Here is a 26,026-nt window from a genome sequence, read left to right on the forward strand (position 1 = left end):
TGTTTCTCTTCTAAAACTGCTGAAACTGTCACTCAGTTATTTACACATTATTTAAAAAATTTGGTTACCCACTTTCTAAGCTATCTGCAGACAAATTAAGAGTGGAAGAAGAGGGTCTTCTAAAATCAGGCTTACCAGTAACAGTAAAAGGTGGTAACTGATACCCCGAGCATGCATGAAAAGGGGAAGAATGCCTGCAACCTCCAAAACTACAGCAGGGGAGATAATTTCTAATCCTCTGTATGTCTCAGAGTCTAAAAAATAGTCACATGAACCTGACCACAGAGCTACTATTGAAACAGGTGTCTAGTAGCCTGGAGACATGTATGTTGAAATAGTTCCACACTGGCATTGTTGCTCCCTAAAAATTGAGTGAGACCCAGAGTCTAGAGCCATTGAGTGTATAATCAAATAACCTTCAGTGAATACAGCCCAACAAACAACATGATTTTGGCTTATAGTCCTCTCAGATTCTGTGTAGTACATTTTGTTTGAAGGTAGGGAACTACCTCATGTATGACCTCTTAAGAGAAGGGGTCAGCAAAGAGTGGCTAAAAGGACCGCACAGACCTGTCATCTGCTGTCCCTGGCTACTTAACACTATGCTGATAGAGGTGAACTGCCGTGACTGAGTCCATAAGACCTTCAAAACTGAAAATGTGTCCTGACTGTCCCTATACAGAAAAAGGTTTCTGACCCTGTAGTTTTTACAATTTTTTAAATTAAGGTATTCTTGATATACACTATTATGAAGGTTTCACATGAAAAACAATGTGGTTACTACATTCACCCATATTATCGAGTCCCCTCCTGTATCCCATTGCAGTCAGTGTCCTTCAGTGTAGTAGGATGCCACAGAATCACTACTTCTATTCTCTGTCACACTGTCTTCATGATCCCCCCCACACCATGTATACTAATCAAAATCTCCCTCAAACTCTCTCCCCCACCCACCCTCCACCACCCCTCCCCTTTGGTAACCACTAGTCCCTTCTTAGAGTTTGTGAGTCTACGCTGTTTTGTTCCTTCAGTTTTACTTCATTGTTATACTCCACAAATGAGGGAAATCATTTGGTATTTGTCTTTCTCTGCCTAACATATTTCACTAAGCATAATACCCTCAAGCTCCATCCATGTTGTTGGAAATGGTTGGATTTCTTTCTTATGGCTGAATAGTGTTCCATGTGTATATGTACCACATCTTCTTTATCAATTCACCTACTGATGGACACTTAGGTTGCTTCCATTTCTTGGCTATTGTAAATAGTGCTGCAATAAACATAGGGGTGCATATGTCTCTTTGAATCTGAGAACTTGTATTCCTTTGGGTAAATTCCTAGCAGTGGAATTCCCGGGTCAAATGGTATTTCTATTTTTAGTTTCTTGGGGAACCTCCATATTGCTTTCCACAGTGGTTAAAACTAGTTTGCATTCCCACGAGCAGTGTAGGAGGGTTACCCTTTCTCCACATCCTTGCCAGCATTTGCTGGTCTTAGTTTTTTCCATGCTGGCCATCCTAACTGGTGTGAGGTGGTATCTCGTGGTTTTAATTTTCATTTCTCTGATGATTAGCTATGTGGAGCATCTTTTCATGTGCCTGTTGGCCATCTGAATTTCTTCTTTGGAGAAGTGTCCGTTCATATCTTCTGCCCATTTTTTAATAGGGCTATTTGCTTTTTGGGTGTTGAGGTGAGTTCTTTATATATTTTGGATGTTAACCCCTTGCTGGAAATGTCATTTACAAATATATTCTCCCATACTGTAGGCTGCCTTTTTGTTCTGCTGATGGTGTTCTTTGCTATACAGAAGCTTTTTAGCATGATCCCATTTGTTCATTACTGATTTTGTTTCCCTTGCCCAAGGAGATGCTTTCAGAAAAAAGTTTCTCATGTTTATATTCAAGAAATTTATGCTTATGTTTTCTTCTAACAGTTTTATGATTTCATGACTTACATTTAGGTCTTTGATCCATTTTGAGTTTACTTTTGTGTATGGGTTTAAACAATAATCCAGTTTCATTCTCTCGCATGTAGCTGTCCAGTTTTGCCAACACGAGTTGTTGAAGAGGCTGTAGTTTCCCCATTGTATATCCATGGCTCCTTTTCATATATTAATTGACCATATATGCTTGGGTTTATATCTGGGCTCTCTAGTCTGTCCATTGGTCTATGGGTCTGTTCTTCTGTGCCAGTACCAAATTGTCTTGATTACTGTGGCTTTGTAGTAGAGCTTGAAGTCAGAGAGCATAACCCCCCCACTTTATTCTTCCTTCTCAGGATTGCTTTGGCTCTTCAGGGTCTTCTGTGGTTCCATATGAATTTTAGAACAATTTTCTCTAGTTTGTTGAAGAATGATGTTGGTATTTTGATAGGAATTGGATTGAACCTGTAGATGGTTTTAGGCAGGATGTCCATTTTGGCAATACTAATTCTTCCTATCCATAAGCACAGGATGTATTTCCATGTTTTGGTATCTTCTTTAATTTTGCTAATGAGTGTCTTGTAGTTTTCAGGGTATAGGTCTTTCACCTCCTTGGTTAGGTTTATTCCTAGTTATTTTATTCTTTTTGATGCAATTGTGAATGGAATTGTTTTCCTGATTTTCTGCTAGTTCATTGTTAGTGTATAGGAATGCAACAGATTTCTGTGTATTAATTTTGTGTCCTGCAACTTTTCTGAATTCAGATACTAGATCTAGTAGTTTTGGAGTCTATTCTTTAGGGTTTTTTATGTACAATATCATGTCATCTGCAAACAGTGACAGTTTAATGTCTTCTTTACCAATCTGGATGCCTTTTATTTATTTGTGTTGTCTGATTCCCGTGGCTAGGACCTCCAAAACTATGTTGAATAAAAGTAGGGAGAGTGGGCATCCTTGTCTTGTTCCTGATCTTAAAGTAAAAGCTTTCAGCTTCTCGCTGTTCAGTATGATGTTGGCTGTCAGTTTGTCATATATGGCTTTTATTATGTTGAGGTACTTGCCCTCTATACCCATTTTGTTGGAATTTTTATCATGAATGGATGTTCAGTTTTGTTGAATGCTTTTTCAACATCTATGAAGATGATTGTGTGGTTTTTGTCCTCCTTTTTATTGATGTGGTGAATAATGTTGATGGATTTTCAAATGTTGTACCATCCTTGCATCCCTGGAATAAATCCTACTTGGTCGTGATGGGTGATCTTCTTGATGTATTTTTGCATTCAGTTTGCTAATGTTTTGTTGAGTGTTTTTGCATCTATGTTCATGAGGGATATTGGTCTGTAAATTTCTTTTTTTGTGGTATCTTTGCCTGGTTTTGGTATAGAGTAATGCTGGCCTTATAGAATGAGTTTGTAAGCAATCCCTCCTCTTCTACTTTTTGGAAAACTTTATGGAGGATGGGTATTAGGTCTTTACTAAATGTTTGATAAAATTCAGCAGTGAAGTCTTCTGGTCCAGGTATTTTATTCTTATGTAGTTTTTTGATTGCCAATTCAATTTTGTTGCTGGTAATTGGTCTGTTCAGGTTTCTGTTTCTTCCTAGGTCAGCCTTGGAAGGTTGTATTTTTCTAGAAAGTTGTCCATTTCTTCTAGGTTATCCAATTGTTTTCATATGACTTCTCATAGTATTCTCTAATAATTCTTTATATTTCTGTGGTGTCCGTAGTGATTTTTCCATTTTCATCTCTGATTCTGTTTATGTGTGTAGACTCTCCCCTCCCCTTTTTTGATAACTCTGGCTAGGGGTTTATCTATTTTGTTTATTTTCTTGAAGAATTATCTCTTTCATTGATTCTTTCTGTTGTTTTATTCTTCTCGATTTTATTTATTTATGCTCTAATCTTTATTATGTCCCTCCTTCTACTGACTTTGGGCCTCATTTGTTCTTCTTTTTCTAGTTTTGTTAATTTGAGTTTAGACTGTTCATATGGGATTGTTCTTCTTTCCTGAGGTAGGCTTGTTTTACAATATACTTTCCTCTTAGCACAGCCTTCGTTGTGTCCCACAGATTTTCTGGTGTTGAATTATTGTTGTCATTTGTCTCCATATATTGTTTGATCTCTGTTTTTATTTGGTCTCTGAACCATTGGTTATTTAGGAGTATGTTGTTAAGCCTCCATGTGTTTGTGGACTATTTCGTTTTCTTTGAGTAATTTATTTCTAGTTTCATACCCTTGTGGTCTGAGAACGTAGTTGGTACAGTTTCAACCCTTTTGAATTTACAGAGGCTCTTTTTGTGGCCTAGTATACGATCTGTTCTTGAAAATGTTCTATGTGCATTTGAGAAAAATGTGTACCCTGCTACTTTTGGCTGGAGTGTTCTGTAGATATCTGTTAGGTCCATCTGTTCTAATGTGTTGTTCAGTGTCTCTGTCTCCTTAGTTATTTTCTGTCTGGTTGATCTGTCCTTGACATTAGCGGTATGTTGAAGTATCCTAAAATGAGTACATTGCATTCTATTTCCCCCTTTAATTCTGTTAGTATTTGTTTCACATATGTAGGTGTTCCTGTGTTGGGTGCATAGATATTTATAATGGTTATTATATCCTCTTGTTGGACTAACCCCTTTATCATTTGTAATCTCCTTCTTTGTCTCTTGTAACTGTCTTTGTTTTGAAGTTTATTTTGTCTGATACAAGTACCACAACACCTGCTTTTTTCTCCCTATGAGTTGTATGACATATCTTTTCCCATACCTTCACTTTTAAAAGTCTGTGTATGTCTTTGGATTTGAAGTGAGTCTCTTGTAGGCAGCATCAGATGGGTCTTGTTTTTTTATCCATTCAGTGACTCTGTGTCTTTTGATTGGTATATTCAGACCATTTACATTTAGGGTGATTATCTATAGGCATGTACTTATCGCCACTGCAGGCTTTAGATTCATGGTTACCAAAGTTTCAAGGATAAGTTACTTACTATCTAACAGTCTAATTTAACTCAGCATGCTATTACAAACACAATTTAAAGGTTCTTTTTTTTTTTTCTTTTTCTTCCTCCTCCATTCTTTATATATTAGATATCATATTCTGTACTCTTTGTCTCTCTCATCACTGTCTTTGGGGGTAATTGATTGAATTTTGCATTTGCATAGTAATTAATTGTTCTACTTTCCTGTGGTTTTATGTCCTGTGGTGACAGCTATTTAGCCTTAGAAACACTTCCATCTGTAGCAGTCCCAACAAAATACACTTTAGAAACAGTTTTTTGGAGGTAACTTCTCTCAGCTTTTGTTTTTCTGGGAATTGTTTAATCCCTGCTTCAGATTTAAATGATAATCTTTCTGAGTAGAGTATTCTTGGTTCAAAGCCCTTCTGCTTCATTGCATTAAATATGTCCTGCCACTCCCTTCTGGCCTATAAGGTTTCTGTTGAGAAGTCTGATGATAGCCTGATGGGTTTTCCTTTGTATGTGATCTTTTCTCTCTCTGGCAGCTTTTAATAGTCTTTATCCTTGATCTTTGTCTTTTTAATTATTATATGTCTTGGTATTGTCTTCCTTGGGTCCCTTGTGTTGGGAGATCTGTGCACCTCCATGGCCTGAGAGACTATCTCCGTCCACAGATTGAGGGAGTTTTCAGAACTTACCTCTTCAAAGACACTTTCTATCCCTTTTTCTCTGTCTTCTTCTGGTACTCTTACAATTCGAATATTGTTCCGTTTGTATTGGTTGCACAGTTCTCTCAATATTCTTTCATTCCTATAGATCCTTTTTTCTCTCTGCACCTCAGCTTCTTTCTTTATATTCCTGTTCTCTAATTTCTATTCCATTTACCGTCTCCTCCACTATATGTAGTCTGTTTTTAAATCCCTCCATTGTATGTTTTATTTCTGATAGTGCATTCCATAATGATTGGATCTCCATCCGGAATTTTTCCCTGATTTCTTGAATATTTTTCTATACCACCATGAGTGTGTTTATGATTGTTATTTTGAAATCTCTTTCAGGAAAATTGATGAGTTCAGTTTCACTTGATCGTTTTTCTGGTGTTTGTGGGATTTTGGTTTTGAACCAGGTTCCTTTGACATTTTGTTTTTGTATGTGGTGCCCTCTAGTGCCCAGAAGCTCTACTCTGGAGCTGCTCAGCCCCTGGAGTGATGTTGGGGGTCATGGGGGTGTGGCACTGGTGCCTGGGGGGGAATGAAAGAACTGTTCCTGCCTTTTGGCTTCTGTGCCTGCCTCTACTGCCAGACCAGTAGGCCGAGTACACAGGTGTAAGCCTCTATGCTTTGCATTTGTAGCTGCCACAGGCAGGACTTCCCTCTGGCTGGTCTGATGCCAGGGCAGGGCTGCCAGTTTGCAAGTCCGTGTGTGCTGTCCGGGAGGAAGATGCAGCAGGCTGCGTGTCACAGTGGGGTGCCTTGGAGCTGTGTAGCCAGCCAGAGGGATGGAGTGCCTGAAACTTGTGAAAGGTCTCAACCTGTTGGGCAGAGTGTACCCAGACAATTTTGTCCACTTTTCCTTTCTCCTGAACAGTAGGCTCTCTGCAATTCTTGCCCTTTTAGAAGCCCTTTTGCTTTTAGGATGTCTCTTAGACTGCCCACCTTTCTTTTGTCCCAGAGCAGCCGGATGTAGATCCCTGTTTCCTACCAGCAGCTGGAATGTCAGTCTCTCCAGTATTCTGCCCATCATAGCTGTCCAACCCCATCCAGAGTATCATGTAACGTAGGTTTGTGCTCCCAGGGCAGATCTCCAGGGTTGGGTTTTCAGCAGTCTGAGGCCTCCACACCCTACCCGCTGTGTTTCTCTTCCTCCCGCCGGTGAGCTGGGGTGGGGGAAGGGCTTGGGTCCTGCCAGATCAGGGCTTTGGTACGTTACCCGTTCCGTGAGGTCTGTTCTCTTCTCCAGGTGTATGCAGTTTGGCACAGTCTTCTTTTCTGTTGCTCTTTCAGGATTAGTTGTATTAATTATATTTTCATATAATATAGTACATGTGGTTTTGGGGGGAAGCCTCTGTCTCACTTCTCACACCGCCATCTTTTATCTTCCACCCTATCATTTTAATTTGGAAATTCTTGATGCCTTAAGAAGAAACATTAGGGATATACAGATCACTTGGATTCCAGATAATGAAGGTTTTATCCTTTGGTTTAGCAAATATTTATTTCCAGTGTAATATAGTTGAGAAATGGCATGTGTGTGTGCATTTGGGAGTGTGGTGTTAAGGAGGGCAAATATTCCAGGCCAGCCATACTGAATTTCTGCTCTGTATGAACCAGTATACTTCAAAATATTAAATAACTTATGTGTAATTCAACATAGATTTTGCCAGTTTCTCAAATTTTTTTTACCTCATCCACTTTAAAAAAAAAGCTTATTTTGTAGTAATACTACATAGAAAATCACACATGACTGAAACAAAAATTTTAAAGAGCATTTATCCTAAATGTGCAATATAATCTGATATTTTCTATTCTATTCTGTTTCATTTAAGAAAGAATTCTGGGGGCTGTCTTGTCCCCTCCTGGCAACAGCCAGGAGCTCTATTCTCTCACTTTATTTCTAAATAAAAGCTTAAAAAAAAAGATGGAATTCTGGTTACAGTCTGTTAACTATATTTTACAGTCCACCAGTGGATTATTACATGCGGCTCAAGGAACATAGCACTGAGTGACACAAGAAGAACCATGTGGGATCCCCTTGTTTTATGTTCCCGTTTTTCTTCCCAGGAACTTGGGTGGGAGCAGTCTTCCCTTCCTGTGCCTGTGCAGATGTTAGGAACTTCCCCTAGGTATTGGGCTTCTCATTTTCTCACTTTTGTTGATGTAGTCTTAATTCTTTTCCTGTTTTATTTGTATTTAGCCTTTTCTTATGCTAGAAACTTTAGAAAATGTGACTGGGCTGGAATGAGAAGTCATATTCTTAAACAAAATGCTGATTTATTCCAGTAATTGTTTACTAGGAAAATGATTAGACCCAGGGAAATGTACAATAAGAGATTCTAAAAGCTTTTTATTTAAAAAACCCACTTTTTGCTCTTAACCCACAAAAGAATGAAATGCAGTTGACCTCTTTTCCACCTTTCAATAAGTCACCACAAATTCTTAAAACTGTATAGTGTCTTGTTTCTCATGCTCAATTAGAAATAGTGTTTTCTTTATAATGTAGATAAAATATTTGCCAATACTCGTGTGATTTTTTTATATGATATCTTTAGGGGTAATTTTTTGTTGGGTAAAACTGAAAATATGGAAGGCAGTGGGGGAAAAGTTTTCAACGGGAACATTTATTAACATTTCTTTAAACTCTGATCATTTTCTTAGGACTGAAACACTTCCTATTTGGTTGTATGAGCAAGTAGTCAACTGTCTTCTCATGTGCCTCCTCCATTAGCTGTATCCTTCCTTCCATGTGAGAAGCAAAGCTGAGCATTTTGTAAGATATATGGGCACTTATAATAGATTTGTAGAAATTAAATTAGTTGAAGACTTTCTTCAGTGTGCCTTCCTCTGTCTTCTCTTAGAAGGTGGTTTCTCAGGAGGTCTTCAGCATTTAGGACTAGTAACTTGACTGTGACTACACAACCTCTTTTCTGTCCTGTGATTGTCGTTCTGACCATCACATGCTTTGGAAGCTGTGTTGCTCTGACATGAATTGAATCACCCATCTCCCAGTGCTGTGAACTAGCAAATTCAGTCCTACCTGCCATTTCAGTCCGGAAGGATTATGCAGATTTTTGAAAAATTAAGTCATGCCTTGTTTTATAAAAGCTAATGATAATTTTCTTCTTCACCTGCCACTTAATAAGTTAACATTTTTATATTTATGTGAGAACTTTTAACTCCTGCTTTGTTAAAACAATCTTAATGAAATACCCAACATTTTATATTTTATTCCCCGTTACTAAAGTTACCCCCCAGAAAACAAAAGAAATATAAGGAAGAGCTGTGCTGATCAGTATCCAAGCCCCCTACCCCTTAAAAATGGTGTCTTTTTTACATAAGGTGCTGAAGTGCTGACTGCACAGTTTGTACAGACAACCAAATTGGATAGGAAAAACCAAGAAGCTCCTATTTCTAAAGATGTTCCAGTGGCAACGAGTGCTTAAATGGCAAAGAGACAAGAGAAATCTCCCATCAAAACTGTTCCAAGGGCTAAACCACCTGTGAAGAAATCTCCACAAACAGAGAAGGTAAATGTAGTAAAAGGCAATCAGAATCCCAGAATCAGAAAGCAGCCACACCTGGTAAGAAATACTCTTCCTGTAAATTTCAACACCATGATACAGACTAATTGGGATCACAAGATAGCGTATTGAAATAGGATAAGAGCAGTTGAAATGTAGCAATAAATATTGCTATATTCTTTAGTTAAGATACTAACGACTAAGAAAATAGTTTTCCTATTGCACATAAATTTAAAAAGTGTAAAGATTCATACCTTCATAAAATAGACCCTACTTTCTAGTTTGCATTAGGCCTGAACCTGAACTGTCTATAAGAGTTAAGGTATAAATGGCCTTTTTTTTGTGACTGAGTGCACAACCAAATATTATTATCTGACAATATTTTTCTGGACCATAAATAGTTACAAAAAGTAGAAGGTTATAGGTTTATTTGTCCAAAGGGAACTGTAAAGAGATTGTCCAAAGTGGTCAGTACTCCAGAATCCTGCATTTTATTTTAAAAGGCATTAAATTAATTTTAGAAACAGTTTTACTTTTCTAATTTTGCTTAAGTGAGCAATTAACTTTAGTTATCCGAACAAAAAGCTAACTGCTCTAGTTCTTGTATTTCCAATTGCTAGACATACTCTCTTGAAAGTTCTTTCGCCACCATGGGCTTCACCTCCAGCTCTTCTAGGTCCATGTCCGTCCTTACTTACACCTCCCTCCTGTGACAACAGCGGCTGTTCCAGTCTGCAGTCTGTAAAGTTTACTTTCTTTTCGGTGTTGAGTACTATTGTGTTATACGTGTGTCGTTGTTTTTCATTTGTTTTAACAAAGACTTCATGGTCTCATACCTTTATATTTCTATCAATTTTCTGTCTCCTCTCTTGGATTCTGTTTCTCCCTGGGCTATGAAAAAAGTCTAATTTTTAGTGGAAATTCAGGGAAAGAAACTATTGTTGAGGTGATGTTGCTATGGATGAGCCTTTTTTTAAAAAGTTTCTCTAATTTCTTATGATAAGATTTTTTTAAAGCACATTATGTCACCCTAAAATTGATAGTGTTGTACATTTGGCATCCATGCCAAATGCAGGCTCTTCTGCTTTCTCTCAAGGTGGTTCATGATGTGGTTGTTGCCCACGTGTCCAAACTTCCCTCCCTCTGTCTCCTGCCCTGCACCCTCTCCTCATTCATCACACCTGTTTTACTCTGGGGCACTTACCTCCTCCCTCCAGAGTCTGCTCAGCTAAGTCCTGCCTCCACATGGAGGCATTTCCTGATGTTCTCACCTTCACTGGTGTCAGTTTTCTTTATTTTTTTTTGTGTTTGAGGACATTATGGAATTAAATTCATACAATCATTTGATGTGTCGGTCCTGTCATTCAGTTAGTATGTAAATATTAATGAGCATAGATAAACATATAATGCTTTGCATTTTTGCTGTGTATTCTGAATTCTTTGTACTGAATTGGCGTGCAGATATTTAGAGACTGAATAATGGGAGGAGGTATGAGGTGGGTATTGGCAGAAAAGTGATCCCAGAAAATGAAAAGTTTTCAGAATGTGTATTCAGAAATTGGCTGATTTGTACTACAAATGTTTGTATATATTGTGCAGCCACATACAGTTTTGAGATTAGCACCTTTTAAATAATCTCTTAATTTTTCTTTTATTAATCAACTATACTAATCTTTCATTTTCTGTACTTGAGATATCAGAGTTAAAGAAGCAAAGGTTCGGTCATTTTGTTACTGAAATAAATGATTTTCTATCCTGAAAGTTTTTAATGTGGCTTTTATGTACTGAACTCTTTTTCATATATAATTCACTTGGCATTGTCTTATCTGTACTTAAAAAATGCTAGATTATTGATACTGTGTTTTTTTGACAGAGGGCTTATAACAGTCATTAAATGATGGGCTTGAGACTGCACATACTTAATTAAACTCAACTACTTTTCTTGATTATAGAGGACTCTTTATATTAGACCTTACTCAAGAGTGATGTTCTGTTTAAGAACCATAATATTAACAAAGATAGAGTGACTTCAATAGAGGATTCTTTATATTAGACCTTACTCAAGAGTAATGTTCTGTTTAAGAGCCATAATATTAACAAAGACAGAGTGAAATTAATATCAATAAACACATCAGATCATAAAATGAGTTTCATGTTTCCAATATACCCATGGAGCTAATGTAACGATTCTCTGCTTTTGGTCAGTTTCTTCTACTTGGCCCCTTAGGTTTTGTTATTTTAATCAAGACTGGACAGTGGTTGATAAATTTTACCCTCTCACCATTCACACACACCTTTCTTATTCTATTTGATGACCTTGTAGGCCAGAGTTTTCTTTTTCTCTGTAAATGTGGTAGTCATTGGGTTTTATGCAGGTTAGTTATTACTTTCAGGCCTCCTGCTATTACAAAGAGTGCAGTTGGCTTTTCTGAATATCTACCCACTATAGGAAATTGTTGCTTACTGTTGTAAAATTTGTCCTTCAGGGTAACTTTAGTTAAAGAAGGCTGAATTAAGGTCCTGAGAATCCAAGTAAGCCATTTCAGAATGTCAATTTTCTGATAAAAGGCATATGGGTTGATTTGATTATCTGCAGAACAGAGAATTACCAGTAGATAGGGAGATCTGCTATTTTATGGATAGGGTACCAAAATAATGTTTTCAGTACAGAAATTGAAGTTTAACAAGGTGATGAAATTAATGTGATTGTGAATACTTTTAAGAACTTTTCTAATTTTTTTACTCATATCACATATAATTAAACATCAATATGGTTAAAATCATCAATTTTGAACTTAGGTGAGTTCTCTAATCATTTGATAAGAGAAATTTTTAAGAAAATACATTAATATACTATAATGTACACTTCAAACTTAGAAATTCTTAAATTCCCACTAGATTCTAAGCTCTCTGAGGGCAGGACTCTGGTTTTGTTTTCCTCTGTATGTTTAGCTGAGCTGTATGCCTTGTATGTAGTTTAGTACTTGTATTTTTGAAAGGAGATTTCTTTTTGAGTTAGTTGCACATTCCTTAAGAATTATTCCTCTGGTGAATACAATATAAATAGATCTGAAAGTTGAAAAAAACCTCAATCTGATAGTAAAATTTTAATATACAATCTATGCAGTATATCAAGGGGTGTTTCTTGAATATATTGACTTAACCATTGATTTTCACTAAGCCATAGTGATATGGCAGAGAATTAATTCATGAAATCAAATGTTATATGTCTTTTTCTTTTACACTGAAGCCAAAGGAGAAACTTCTTCACAGCTTCAGTCAGAAATTTCATCAGATGGTCAAGAAAATGCTATTAGCATAAATACAGCTCAGCCAGAAAGCATTATAGTGGCTCCCGGAGATCCACCTAAAAACTCCCTTGTCAGCTGTGACTCCCAGGCCCTGAATATGTTAGCTGATCTAGCATTGAGTGCTGCTGCCTCCCCCACACCATCATCTGAGCCCAGAAACCTTCCCTGCCCCTCTGGACTGCCCCCAAGTGAGGTTTTGCCTTCTAAAGAATATTCTTCGCATGGTACATCTGACCATGAATATCACAGAGGAGCCAAAAGTCAAAAAGGTGGGCCGTTACCTAAGCCCTCTGCTGATAAGAGTAATCCACCGTCGGACTCCACTGTCGACCAGGAAGAAGGGAGCTTGGTTCCTAGCACTCAGGCCCCTGTTGGCACCCACGTGGCTCTTCCTGAGGAAACACTGAAAAGGCCTGATGCAAGCCAGAGCTCTTTTGTTGCTGTGGAACATTCCTATGCCCTACTTCTTGCAAAACATTCAAAGAAGCATCTACAGCAGAGAGTAGCAGGCCCTGCCTTTGTTAAGAATGGCACAAAAGGCCCTGAAGCAGGAACCCCAGTGGGAAAAGTAATGCTCTTTCGTCACCAGCAGAACACCTCCACTCTGCAAAAGCTTTCTGAGGACCCATTACTCCAGCGCAAGAGCAGATTGCTGTCCTCCAGCCTGAGAGATTTTTACTGCTGTCATACTGTGTTCAGCTGTGATGGCTCCTTTAAGGTCACTTTTACATGTGAAGCAGAATATGTATTCAGTTTAGACAGCAAGTACACCAACAACCCACTGGGGAAGGCGGTGGTCAGAGCATTACATGGGTAAGTGGTGGTGCGTACATGGGTACGTAGGTGGGTGGTAGTGCGGGTAAGACTAGTCATCACGTGGGTGAGTGGTGATGTGAATGAGGCGGCAGTCAGAGTGTCACGTGGGTGGACAGTGGTGCAGGTGAGGCGGTAGAGCATTACATGCATTAAGTAGAGGTGCAAGTGGATATAACCGTGCTGAGTAAATGTTGTGTTGGGGGTTACTTGTGCTGAGCTTTGGAGAAGCAGAAAGCGTGTGTAAGTCCAGTAACTTGTATTAATATCAAGTTGTTTGATTTACCGTCAGCCATCGTCTGTGATAGCATGGAGAACTTCTGCAAGGTAACTTCAGCCTTGTGAGTGGCTTTCCATTTTGAGATGCCCCTCTGTAAACCTTTGCAATCTGTACCAGTCACAGTTCTACCACTTACAAGTCCTGTGATGAAAAAGGAGTCAGAACTCCGATTCTCAGTGCTCTTTTCTGTCTCTGAAAAATGGGTGGATTTGGTTTATTGTAACTGTTAAGTCAACTTCTTTTTACCTTATTGTTGCATAGTTGTATTATTTTTAAAATAAAAACATTTAAAATCAAGGTTAACAAAAAAGGGACTTGGCTTAAGATACTTGACTAACCAGTCATTGTCAGTGATCATTGTATGTTCTTTCTTTAAAACCACAGGCCCTGGAACACTGATTTACTGATAATGTAGAAGAAGTGAAGCTCATACTTCAAAGGTGGATGGCTCGTTTTACAGCAGTCAGAGCAAACTCATAGAGTCATCTAGAAAAGTGATGGAGCACAGAAGCCCCACGAAGTTTGTCTCTATAAATAGCACATTAGACTCTTTGGAAGTCGGTGTGTTGGAGGAACTCCCTGGTGCGGAGAGGTGTAACCCACTGTTGGAGACTGACGAGACTCCCAGAGGTCACACTGCCATAGTGTCCTTCCCTGACACTCACTCTTTGCTTCCTTTCATTAAACCACCACCTGCGAGAGGCTTGGAACTGTGGGTGCACAATGAGCCAAAAGAAGGTTTTGCAGGAGAGGGTCACTCAGATACCCCGGAAAGCCAGAATTTCATCTATTCCTGTAGTAACGAGGTAAGTAAATCTGAATACTGTAAATGCTGATGTTATTTGTGAAGAAATTTTCATTTGATTTTTGTGTATAAAAATCACATTCAAAACAAGACATTGGTTTCTTTTAGGAAAGTGGATTCCCTATTAATGTAAAGGATTATAATGCTAAAAACTTAATTTCCTTAAGTGTTGCACTGGATTGTCTGCAGGTGGAACTTGTCTTTCATCCTGATCGAAGAAGCAGAAGTAGAAAAATACTGTGGGGGACAGGTAATCTGAGAGGCGACCATAGTGTCACTCAGTGTATAATTTGGGACAAGTTATTTGTTTCCTCTGAGCTTATATTCTTATCTTTTAAAAGAAGTGAATAATATCTGTTATGTCTTACCTAGAGTAGTTTTTAAGAATCAACTGTGATAATAATATATATTAGAAATCTTTGATGGATCTTAAAATTGAATATGTTAGAATTATTTTTGAAAACATACTGGAACAGTAAATAAAATGCCAGGTCTCTTATAGATCTGTAGTTAAATATTTGTAAATATGGAAAATATGCTTTGCTCCTTTCCGTTGTTCTCAGCTTATGTTCAGCCAGGACAGATAATCAGATTTTAGCTGGAGCAAATAAAAAAGTTGTATCAAAATTCTAAGTACAAGAATTGACAGAATAGCCACCTTGTTAAGCATTTGGCCTAGCATTGTTCCACGATAATTTTCCACGGGTTTGGACATCTACAGTGCGTGTTCTTATGTTGAATAGACAGTGTGTCTATACCTGGCGTTACATGGGGATTTGCAGGTCTGTGTGAGCCCCGGTGGGTGGGGAGGGTCTTTGACCCCCTCCAGAAGCAGATAATACAGTGCTGCAAGCTGAGAGTGGCTGGAACCCTCCGTTTACCTCAGCTCCATCAGTTCCCACAACTCAAGGAGGCAAGGGCCATTCTTGTCCATCTCCTAGATGAGTGACTGCAGCACAGAGAAGCATGAAAATTGCCTGAGGTTGTGTAGTCAGTCAACTTGTCTAGCCAAGATTCAGATCTAGAATCAAATCCTGTGTCTGTATGTATATGCACATGTAAGTGTTTGTGTGTACATATGTATACACATATGTACGTGTGGTTATTTTTTGTGAGGATGTGTTCATAAATTTCTTTTGATTTTAAAAAAGGTACATTAAAACCTAGGTAAGAATCACTGCCTCAGAATAAGAAAATATTTAGTAGTTAGGCAGACTTCAGTTACTATCTGTATGTATACTAGTTTCTTATATTTTTTTTGTGATATATAATTAGCTATCACCAAGTCTAATTTCAGAAATAGTTTTTGCAAATGTGAAATAAAGTATTAAGAAGTAGAAAGTAAGGAACAAAACAGCAGCAAACTCACAGAACCCAAGAATGAACTAACAGTTACCAAAGGGCAAGGGGTTGGGGAGGATGTGGGAAAGGAGGTATAAGGGGGAAAAAGGGGCATTATGATTAGCACACATAATGTGGTGGGGAGGGCACGGGGAACACAGTATAACACAGAGAAGACAAGTAATGATTCTGTAGCATCTTACTACGCTGATGGACGGTGAGTGTAAAGGGGTATGTGAGGGGGACTTGATAATAGGGGGAGTCTAGTAACCATAATGTTGTTCAAGTAGTTGTACATTAATGATATCAAAACAAAAAATAAAAAATACAGTTAAAAAAAAAAAAGTAGAAAGAGTATTAAAATCCATGCTCCCTAATGATATCTTAGCATAGACTTACAAAGACCTTTCTGTTGTCTTGGATATTGTGCCTGCACTTTGAAGGTGAGTGCACACATGTGCCACCCCCTGCCTCCCAGGGGCAGACTCAGATATGAAGAGAATGCCATATGATAGGCACTAGAAACCAAAGGCAGGTTGCTTTAGTTGTATGTTTACTTTAGCAATTCTTTTAAATGATCAGACTTTATTTTAGAAACATTTCACTTCACCTATACGAAAACATATCAATATAAACATACCAATGTGATCACAATTTGTATTTCCCAAAGACCACAAGCATGGTGAGATTCAGTACTATGACCAAACATTGGAGCCACAGTGTGGTAAGGAGAGTGACAGGAAAGTTTTCACAAAGACTCTTGCCATCAAGACTTTGCTATGCTTTATGTCTGGCCAGTCATATCCTCTTAAAACTCTGAGTCTCAGTTCTGCCCTGACAGTTCCTTGGGTCGGTGTGTTTCTTTGGTTAAGACAGAAATGTTTTAATGAGATTTGAAAAACAGGTCCTAACCTCTAATATGATTGCCCCAAAACGTGCATGATAACTACCCATAATAACCAACCAGAACTTACAGATGTGTGGTTAATTGTATGATCAGTCCATTTCACCATGCTCTGGACGAGACCATGCCAGAGCATCTTATCAAAATTGTCAGGAGTGTTTTTGTTAACGTTGAAACTGAATCCTTCCTGTTAGTGGTTAAATCAGCCCCTCTGGTTTAGTCTCTAATGAAGACTGCACTGCACTACTATTTCTATTGCCCTGTTGATAGGAGGCATTATAATGAGAGAAAGTGATTATCTCTACTTATAAGCAAAGAAAATAGCTAAGGGGGGAGGAACCTTTATTTACCAGAGTGGATATTAACACTGGGAAACTGCTTATCTGTGTCTTCTGAGTACAAGAAATAGTGATTAATTTACTATTTTCTCATGGGAAAGTTCTAGATGACAGTGTGTATAGTCTAAATGAAAGCTGGTGTTTAAAATAAGTTACACTTTGCTTTTAAAATCATCTTTTAATCTTACTAAAAACAATAAAAAATGAGTACTTTTCCTCCAGTGTAGCATTTCTGACTTAAGCAGTGTTGTTTAGCAAACAGGCTCCTTTTTCAAGTCTTTAAATTGTCAGTGGTCTAGCCACTTTTCTTCCCAAAGGTCCATTTAAAAAAAAAAAAAAGCTGTGCAAGTAAGAGAGTTTTGGAGCTTTCATCGTTTGTATATTTAAAGAAAACAGATTATTTAGGGAGGTATTCTTAGCCTATCCAAAAGGATCTGCTTGATCTCCACCCTGTGATATTCTTATAGATAAGAAGATTCAAAAGAACAAACTAAAATCAACCCTTGGCTATAACTGTTCTTCACATATGTAAATGTTAGTTTACATAACTCTTGATTTTTTTTTTCCACATTCGTTATTTTAGGTAATTGGGGGGAAAGCCAAACAAGAATCATCAGATAAACTGGAGACTCCTAGCCTTGTGCCTTTTGGTATTGGAAGTACCCAAACTAATGAACCATCTCTTCCCGGTGAAGATACAGCCTTAGAGCCACTTGATAGCACAAGAGTGACTTCTTACAATGGTGTCCCACAAGTCACATTCACCAAGACTCATGATGGGATCAGCAGTCAGCCAGTGATTTGTCAGAGTCTGTGTACAGCACCCTTGAAAGCAAAGTTGGTGTTTTCCAAGCAACAATGCAAACAAAACCAGGTGCTTCACAAGGCCTAATCCAGCATAGCGGCCTCATAAACAACAGAGTCCCAGCCTTCCCTCGAAGGAAAGGATGATACAGGGTATGTAATGATTAATCTGGATCCAGTTACCCTGACTTTTGGGAAAAATACCTATGTCCCAATACCGACAGAGTTGATGAAGCAAGTAGCCCCTGCTATGAGTCTTTGACATCCTGGATCCACTTTTGAAAAGGCAAGACCCTTAGGGACATGCCGTCTCTAGCGATGTCAGGACAGAAAGACCCTAAGTGCCTTTGTTCCTCCTCAGTGAGCAGAGTGGCCCCTGCTGAGGAATTGTGTTCCTTACAGAAGGAGACTCCTGATCCAGGCTCATCATCGCCATCTGGTAATTCAGTGGTGAATGAGGCACTGTCATTAGGCAAAAGTTCTAAGTTATTCATCACCCCTAGAAGAAGTGAAACTTTCTCAGGAATTTTCCCTTCAGACTCAGAGTCTCTTCAGCGTATCTCCAGAAGGGGTTACAGAGCCATCACCAATTGAAGAGGTAGTCTCATCAGCCTCTGTGTCCTTGGAAAAAAACTACGCACTTACTCGCATTCCTCCAATAAGTGCTACACCCCATGGTGCTTCAGAACTCAAGGATGAGGTTGGCCTCAGCAGTGAAAAGAGGAATTTTGAATCATGCAGTTCATTTAGCAAACAAACCAGCCTGTGTTTGAACACAGAGGAGGTCAGCTTTATAGCTGTCAGAGGAAGATTCGGACATCAATCTAACTCTCACAATATCACCACTGACAAGTCCCAGGGAAGAAATGCCAGCAGGTGAAATAGAGCAACATCAGGAGGCCCCACTTTTAAACTTAGAACTTCAGGAAATGACTGAAGAAATAATTGAGTCAGAAGAGGTGACTTTAAGAGCAAACAGAGAAGGGAATTCCACTAGTTATACATCAGTGCATCCTACAGTGTCAGAGAAAGCAGTAGAAAATGAGAGAGAAAGTGGTAACTTACAAACTGTTACTCTAGTACTTTCTAAAGACACTTCTGCCCTTCAGATTACAGAGGAAGTTAATGTTACCTCAGATTTTCCCTTTGGCTCCTTAATTGAAGAAGTGCCACCAGCTTCTAGTCCTGACCCCCAGGTACCAGTTGAAGTACGCCAAGTACCATCTCAGGCTGTGTCTCCATTTTGCTTAAAACTTCCTGATACACAGTATTAGAATTGGGACAAATTCTCCCAGATAGAGGCAGGAGATTTGGCCATAACAGAAGAAGATAATTCTTTTGTGAGTCCTCCCCACCCGGGGGGGGGGCCAAGGTCACTTACCTTGGATTCAGCAAATGCAACTTTGTGCTGAAATGCCTCTCATACTGAATCGTCATCATGGAAGGGAAGATAGATGCTCAACCCCTCCTAGTAAGGTAACTGAGGACATTATCCCCAGTGAGTGTGACGAGGGCTTCTTCCCCTCAGACAAGGCACCATGCTGTGATAGAGAGTTCGACCAGCCTGCCTTGGCAGCCAGTTCCACACATGAGTTCAGGCCTTCTCTAGAGAAATGGGTAACATCAGGAAATCCACTGCAGTCAGTGTAGAAAATAGAAACTTGGTCTTAAATCATCTTGTCTTGGCGACCAGTGAGCCTCCATCGAGTCCTAGAAAGATTATTGAAAATAAGTCTGTGGCTGACACATTTAGTTCCACAACTGTCCCAGATGATATAGAGAATGTGTCCTTCGAACAGGAGACTAGCCCTAAAAGTATTAAGAAAAGACTCCTTTGCAGTGATTTGAAAACAAATGAAGGCAGTTACATGCAAACTCAGTCCTTGAGCTTTGACTCTGTTGATGGAGCAGATGTTCTACAGGCACACTTGTGTTCAGAGACCCCCAGACTTGATTGGTCCTCAGGTAGCACTCCGTTAGCCCATTTTACAAGACCCATAAACATAGAGCTAGGGTTCCAAACACAGGAAATACCAGTAGGCAGAGTGGGCAGTTTGCTTAAGAACAGTGAAACTAAAGCTGAGTTACATGAAAAACACAGAGATCTGGGAGGTGCTGGCTCTCAGTCAAACACTGCATCTCCAAAAGGGGAACAAGAAACAATGCTGCAGGATCTGTCACCATGTGGCACAATAAATCTGTTAAATGGTGGGCTTTTTCCATGTGTGTAGCTGCTGATTCTTATCTACATACAGCAGTCACCAGTGACAATACCAGTATGGAGCCTCTTGCTCCTTTTGTTCCCTGGCCTCGTTCCTCTCTTGTTTGTGGAATTTTTAGAGCAGATGGGAAATAAAAGCACTGGTGAGCAGCTCAGGACCAAGGAGCACTCAGAAGTCCTGAGTGGAGACATGGATGTCAGTGTGAATCCTGACATTCATTATGAACCACTTTCTGGAGACTCTGATCAAGACCCTTGCAGTGACCGCAGAAATCCCAAAGTGGACGAGGATAACCCCTGTACTTTGCAATGTATTCGCACCAAGAAAAAAGAAGATGCTTCAGAAGATGCTTATGACTCTTTTCCAAGCCTAACCACTAATGATAACAAGGATTGGGGCTGCTCAAATCAAGTTCCAGGGTTAGAGACAAGCCTTCCTCCCAGAAACTGGTCAATTGGATTAAAGAAAGAAGATTAATGTGTGCCATGTTACATCCAAATCCGAGATCTCCATGGCATCCACAGGACTTACGCTAACTTCACAGTAACTAAAGAGCTCAAAGATACCACGAGAACATTGCACAGCTCGAGGAGGCACTCCAGTTTCACTGCAAAGTATGAGTTGCTCAGGTTCTGGACAAATACTTGTCAGGTGGCAGATAACCTCACCCAGAGTACTTTAGATCTGGAATATCTGCATTTTGCACATAAACTAAAACAAATGGTGAAGAGAGGAGATCCTCAGCATTCTGACTTTTCCAGTAACGTCTTTCCAGAAGAGTCGCCCCTCCAGATCACTGCTGGAGCTTTTCCTTTAACAAAACCACCTGAGACCCCTGTTCTACATCCTGCATCCCGGAACTGGAGTCCCCTTATAGTAACAGTCACACACTCAGATGCTGGACAGCAGGGTCAGCACATGAGAGACCTCACATCCAGCAATTTGGACAATCCTTCCTTTTGGAAAGAGAGGTGTGGTCACAGTACACAGCATCTTTCAAATTCTGAAAGAAATCAGGCTGTTTCATTCTGTCTCCCCAAGGTGAAATATAAGAGCCCTTTGAAAGAATCCCAGAGCAATATTTCACTTATTCACAGCAAATATGCTGAACTTAATAAGGTGGTAATGAATCGCAGCCAAGTCATTTCCAAGATAAAGAGTCCAGTATGTTTTCTGGAGAAGCCACGCCTCAAGAGATGTATTCATCTTTGCCAAGAAGGCCAGCCTCCTATAAAGACATGATTACAGACTTGTGCACCAGTCTGCATGCCAAGCTGAAGAGTGTGGTCAGAGAGGCTTGTAAACGGACCTTCCTGTTCTACCTCGTGGAGACAGAAGACAAGTCATTCTTAGTAAGAACAAAGGTAAAGTGCCGTATTTTCTTATACTTCATATTCTTTTGATTGCCATCTAATTTTAGTTTACTTTAGAAGTAATAACTGTGGCATTTTTGGCCTCAGAAAGAATCATGATACCAAGTGGCATTTGAATTTCACAGCTGTCTTTATCTGCATACAAAATATTATGCTATATTTGTACTATATCTGAAGATGTGTATGGTGTTCCAGAGTTACTATGGTGACTAATTTTCATGAAGTTACCAGTGTAGACAAACTCTTACTCAAATGTGAACAAAGCCTTCCAAAGGTAAAATTCAGATTTTTAAAAATTTATTACCTGTGTTCCCCCATTAGTATGGACAGTTGAGAGGGGCCTCTTTTGGTTTGGGATGTACTTTTTAATTTGAATATTAGGATCACTGATGTTCTGGTGAGAACACAGTGTTATATATAAATGATTTAACCATGGTAAAATTCTAATTTGGTGGGAGTCAGAATCTGTCTTCATTTCTTCATTAGCTTCCTTATTTTATCCTCTATTTTGGGGAAAGACAGCATTCTCTCTCTCTTTGCACTTTTAAGATAGAATTTCAGGTTTATATAAAGGCTGCAGAAATGGCACCCTTTGCCCATATACCCCCACTGTTCACTTTCCTGAGCCATTTGAAAATGGTGGTATTCATGGCATCCCACCACCCCTTAAAACATGTCACCTTCAGGCTATGAGACTGAGGCTACTGTGCCAAGGTGGTGATGTGTGTCTTACCTGAGGGGGAAGGGGCACTTCTGTATGGCCACAGCCCTGTGAGCTAGCTTTCCTGAAGCCAGGACTGAGCACGCAGGCAGGGTGCTCATCAGGTTCCAGGCACCACCGTCTTTCTGCGTTTCACATATTCTCCTGGCTTGTCCTTTCCATTGTCTCTCAGTTCCCATCAGTTTGGGATGGTTCTTCTGTCATTTCTTATCATTTGTGACTTTGCCAGTTTTGAAGACTGTAAGCTAATTATTTGAGAGGATTTCCTTCAGTTTGTGTTCATCTGTGACTTCCTTGGGATTTCTGCATTTTAGGTGAGAATACCCAGATAGAATGATCTCGCTCGGTGCATTCTATTGGGAGGCACACTATGTTGATTTGTCCCAATCCTGGTGTATTATTAGCCTTTTTCACTTGGTTAAGATTGTTTCTGCCAAGTTCCTCCAATGTAAAGTTAATTTGTAAGCATGTTTAGTTACCCACAAGTGGGAAGAAGGTACAACAGGACATGTGAATATACTGTTCCTCATCAGACTTTGACCCACCAGATTTAACATCCATTGGTTGTTCTTGCCTGAGTCAGTTATGACAGTGATGATTGCCGAACGATGACATTCTAATTCCATCATTCCTTGTGCATTTTATTAGCTGGTAGGGTAGAGCTTTCCCTTCCCTCCCATTTACTTACTTACATCGGTGACAACCCATGTTCCATATTATTTTACTCACTTACCACCTGATCCTTTACTATTTTAATGCTCAGATTGTACCAGACCCAGCTAGGGGATGCCCCTTTCGGCTGGCTCTGTGTCCTTTCCACAAGTCCCCAGAGTTCTTTGGCTGCCTCCTTCCTCTGTGGTGCAGCACAGTACCACAGGTACATCTCCCTCCTGGCCCCAGTCTTAAAGGCAGTGTTTCACTGGGGAGCCGTGGTCCTTTCAGAGAAGACTAGCACTTGGAATAGAGATCTGGGCAGTGGGTGAACTCAGTGCCACTCTCTGTCACTGGTCTAGGTCCTCCCAGCAAGCAGAGCTAGGAAATGTTTGTATATCTGTATGGGTGCACACGTGCATATGTATCTATCTGTGTTTATGTTTAAAAAACAAGCAGGTGCACACATCCCCAATTCCAGCCCTTCGCCATCAGGTCATAGCCTACTTTGCCTTCTCCAACAGTCAGAAAGTGGCTACCATGACGCCAGATGTGCCTGCTGCTTGGCTTGCTCCCCCACCCCATGTGTAACTCCACTCTAGGTACAGTGCGCAGCCCACAGCCCCGCTCTCTCACAGGGAGGGAAGCCCTCCCACAACACCTGCCCTCTTCCTCCTCCTCTTTTTGGTACCTGTTTTCCATCCCCAGTATGCGCAGGTCAGCAGAAATGTGGCCTTTATGACCTGGTCCTTGCATTCTAATGGGACAGGAAAAACACTGATAAAGAAGTACACAAATAAATGTGAGATTCACGCTGTCGTTAGTTTCATTGTGCAGGGCTTCCACACTGGTTCGAGGGCAATAGGCCAAACGGCTTCAAGGGAGGCCAAGGACCTTTTCTTTGATGAAGTGACACCAATCTCATACGTGAGGTGTGGACAGCTACCTGAGAAGCCTTTGCTCTTGAGTCACGTGGCTGCTCTCCACACACTTAGTTGATGCTTGCGTAAGGCCAGTGTTAGGGCCAGAGTGCCTGTCACTGACATGTCCGTAATCCCCAAAGGCCGTGGAAGATGCCTGTGCCTCTGCTGTGAGCGCCTCAAGGAGCACTGGGTTCTGCGGAATGCCGATCCACTGGGAGGCTGGCTTGCAGGCAGTTCTCAGTTGGGGAAGCCGACAGAACACTGCTCAGATGCCACCCTGCTGGCTGCAAGTCTGCCGTGACAGGAGCTCAGCGCTGCGAGTGAAGCAGAAGGGGTCTGCGGAGGTTTCCGAGCAGGGCAGTGTGCCTGGGGCACAGCATTTACTGTCAAGAAACAAGTCTGTCCATGATGGTTGAGGGCTCCTATTTTGTATCTTTTAAAAATGATTAAAGTTTTCCAAACTTAAGCAATCTTATCTTTTGTGTAGCTGATTATTTTTCCTGTCAAAGATCCTTTTGGTTCTCCAAGGTTCTTCCAAAATGGTTGCCAGATTTGTCTCCCCAACCCCCAGCCCCAGTTGTCTTTGTTCTAGTTTCCATGCCCTCTCTGTAAGCTGTGTTGTTGAATGGGAGAGCATTAAACGGCCTTCAGTCTTTTCCTCCAAAACTAACCTCCTTCCACCTGTTGCTGGTTCTCATGCTTTTTTTGGGGCCCCTGTTTTTATGGTGGGGTATGAAGGGAGGTTCTGGGTGGTGGGAATTGCCTACCTGGTGGGAAAGCCTTGCCACACTTGAACCTGGGTCCTGAGCCCCTGGCACTCCTTGGGAGGGAGCCCCTCTGCCCTGTAACCCTAGGCCAGTTCCTGCTGCTATACCCTGCAGGGAAATGGGGGTGCTCCCAACCTCACAGGGTTGCTGTGAGGAATCCCAAAGCCATGTGGTTGTCAAAATAAAAGGAATGTGAATTCCAGGGGCATGTGCACTGGTGTTTGAATGTTTGACTGGGGAGTGTTAGGTCACGGGTCCCCCAAACACTGGTGTCTGGGGTTCCTTTGAGTGTCTCTTTTCCTCAGCCCTGGTTGGAGAACCAACGTGAGTTTGCTTCTCTGATACTTGTAACAGAGGAGTGTGTGGGATCATCGGAATTGGAAGGGGGATGGAAGAGGCTCAGGGGTCTGCCTCAGCTGAGTCAGGACCAGGGCCCGGATCCTGGACCACAGGACAAGAACACTGCCTATGCCACAAACAATAAGGTTTATCATCCTTGCATATAGCTAACTGTTCTTCAGGCTCTAATTAAAAAACAAGTGTGTGTGTGTGTGTGTGTGTGTGTGTGTGTGTGTGTGTGTGTGTGTATGTATGTGAGTGCATGCACACTCATCTCGCCTTTGAGATACAGGATCTTAAAGACTGAAACAAACACACAGAGGTGGGAGCACTGAAGATGGGGCCGCCTCGCTGGACAGTTGGGGAATGGAATGAGGAGCAGTGCATGGTGGGTGAGGGGGCAGGTGGGCTGGCTTGAGGTGGGGGCTGCAGCCAGACCCTGGGGGACAGGCTGAGGAGCATAGCAGGTCACCTGTGAGAGGTTTCCTCCCCTGCTGCCCCCAGGAGCCAGCCCCCTACTGCTGCCCAGACCTTCTTGGCTGCAGCCCCTCATGGCCCCTCTGTGAGCTGGAGGCTCTGAAGTTGTTCCCCAGACTGAGGGCGGGCGTGCCCCACCTTGGAGGAGCTAGGAGACTGGACCTGTCAGTGGTTGCTCCACCCATTCTGAGGTCAAGCAGAGCTGTCCTTTGAATTGAGTTTGGGACACTGCTGTGTGCCTGTAAAACATTAGACCCATTTGAGGCACCCTGTCTCAGCTCTGAGTTTCCAGGCTCCCTTGTCCTGATTCTGAGAGATCATCTGCTCCACGGGCCCATGCAGCTCCCTGGAAATGGAGGCCCAGGCTGGGTAAGGGAACAGTCGGTCTTGGAATAAGAAGCTGACTCGTCAGTGGTGCCAGACTGACATGGGGGCAGCCGGGGAGTTGAAGGGACACCTGGACTCAGGATTCAGAAACACATCATTTTTCAGCATGGTCTGTAACCAGCCCCATGCTCTGGGTGTCACTTAATGGTGGACTTCTGCTTCCTCCTTCATGAAATGGGTTTTTCTTGCTTTTAGGGATATTTTTGCTTTTGGTGATGGTGCTTTTGTATCTTGTACTAGCTTGTGCCAAGTCAGTGGTTCTCAGCTCAGGGTGGAGAGGCAGAGCTGGCTTACCTGGGGGTTATTGCAAAATACCGGCTCCTTCCCTGCCCTTTATCCCAGCATGGGTGGTGGGTGAGTGAGAAAGCACATTGGTTTGTGCCCAGTGGGGGGAGCAGGGCTAGGTCACTGAGGTGGGGCTGCTGTATGGATGGATTTTCTTACCTTTCTCCCCTTTGACATTTCAG

General features: G+C 40.9%; 1 protein-coding gene across 1 annotated transcript in view; it reads left to right on the forward strand.

The window, feature by feature from the left end:
- The window catches only part of LOC140845598 (protein TASOR 2-like), a gene marked incomplete at its 5' end in the record, with an annotated part of 55,111 nt that extends 31,047 nt beyond the window's left edge, over positions 1-24,064 (forward strand). The window contains 16 exon segments of the mRNA XM_073220187.1: positions 12,354-13,227; positions 13,892-13,908; positions 13,911-13,955; positions 13,958-14,313; positions 17,479-17,701; positions 17,704-17,813; positions 17,815-17,989; positions 17,992-18,182; positions 18,184-18,474; positions 18,476-19,057; positions 19,059-19,338; positions 19,341-19,913; positions 19,916-20,033; positions 20,035-21,062; positions 21,065-21,285; positions 23,730-24,064. Coding sequence (XP_073076288.1) covers positions 12,354-13,227; positions 13,892-13,908; positions 13,911-13,955; positions 13,958-14,313; positions 17,479-17,701; positions 17,704-17,813; positions 17,815-17,989; positions 17,992-18,182; positions 18,184-18,474; positions 18,476-19,057; positions 19,059-19,338; positions 19,341-19,913; positions 19,916-20,033; positions 20,035-21,062; positions 21,065-21,285; positions 23,730-24,005 — 5,360 coding nt within the window.
- Between the last annotated feature and the right edge of the window lie 1,962 nt (positions 24,065-26,026).

Source organism: Manis javanica, chromosome 2, assembly GCF_040802235.1.
Source record: "Manis javanica isolate MJ-LG chromosome 2, MJ_LKY, whole genome shotgun sequence".
Lineage (NCBI taxonomy): Eukaryota > Metazoa > Chordata > Mammalia > Pholidota > Manidae > Manis > Manis javanica.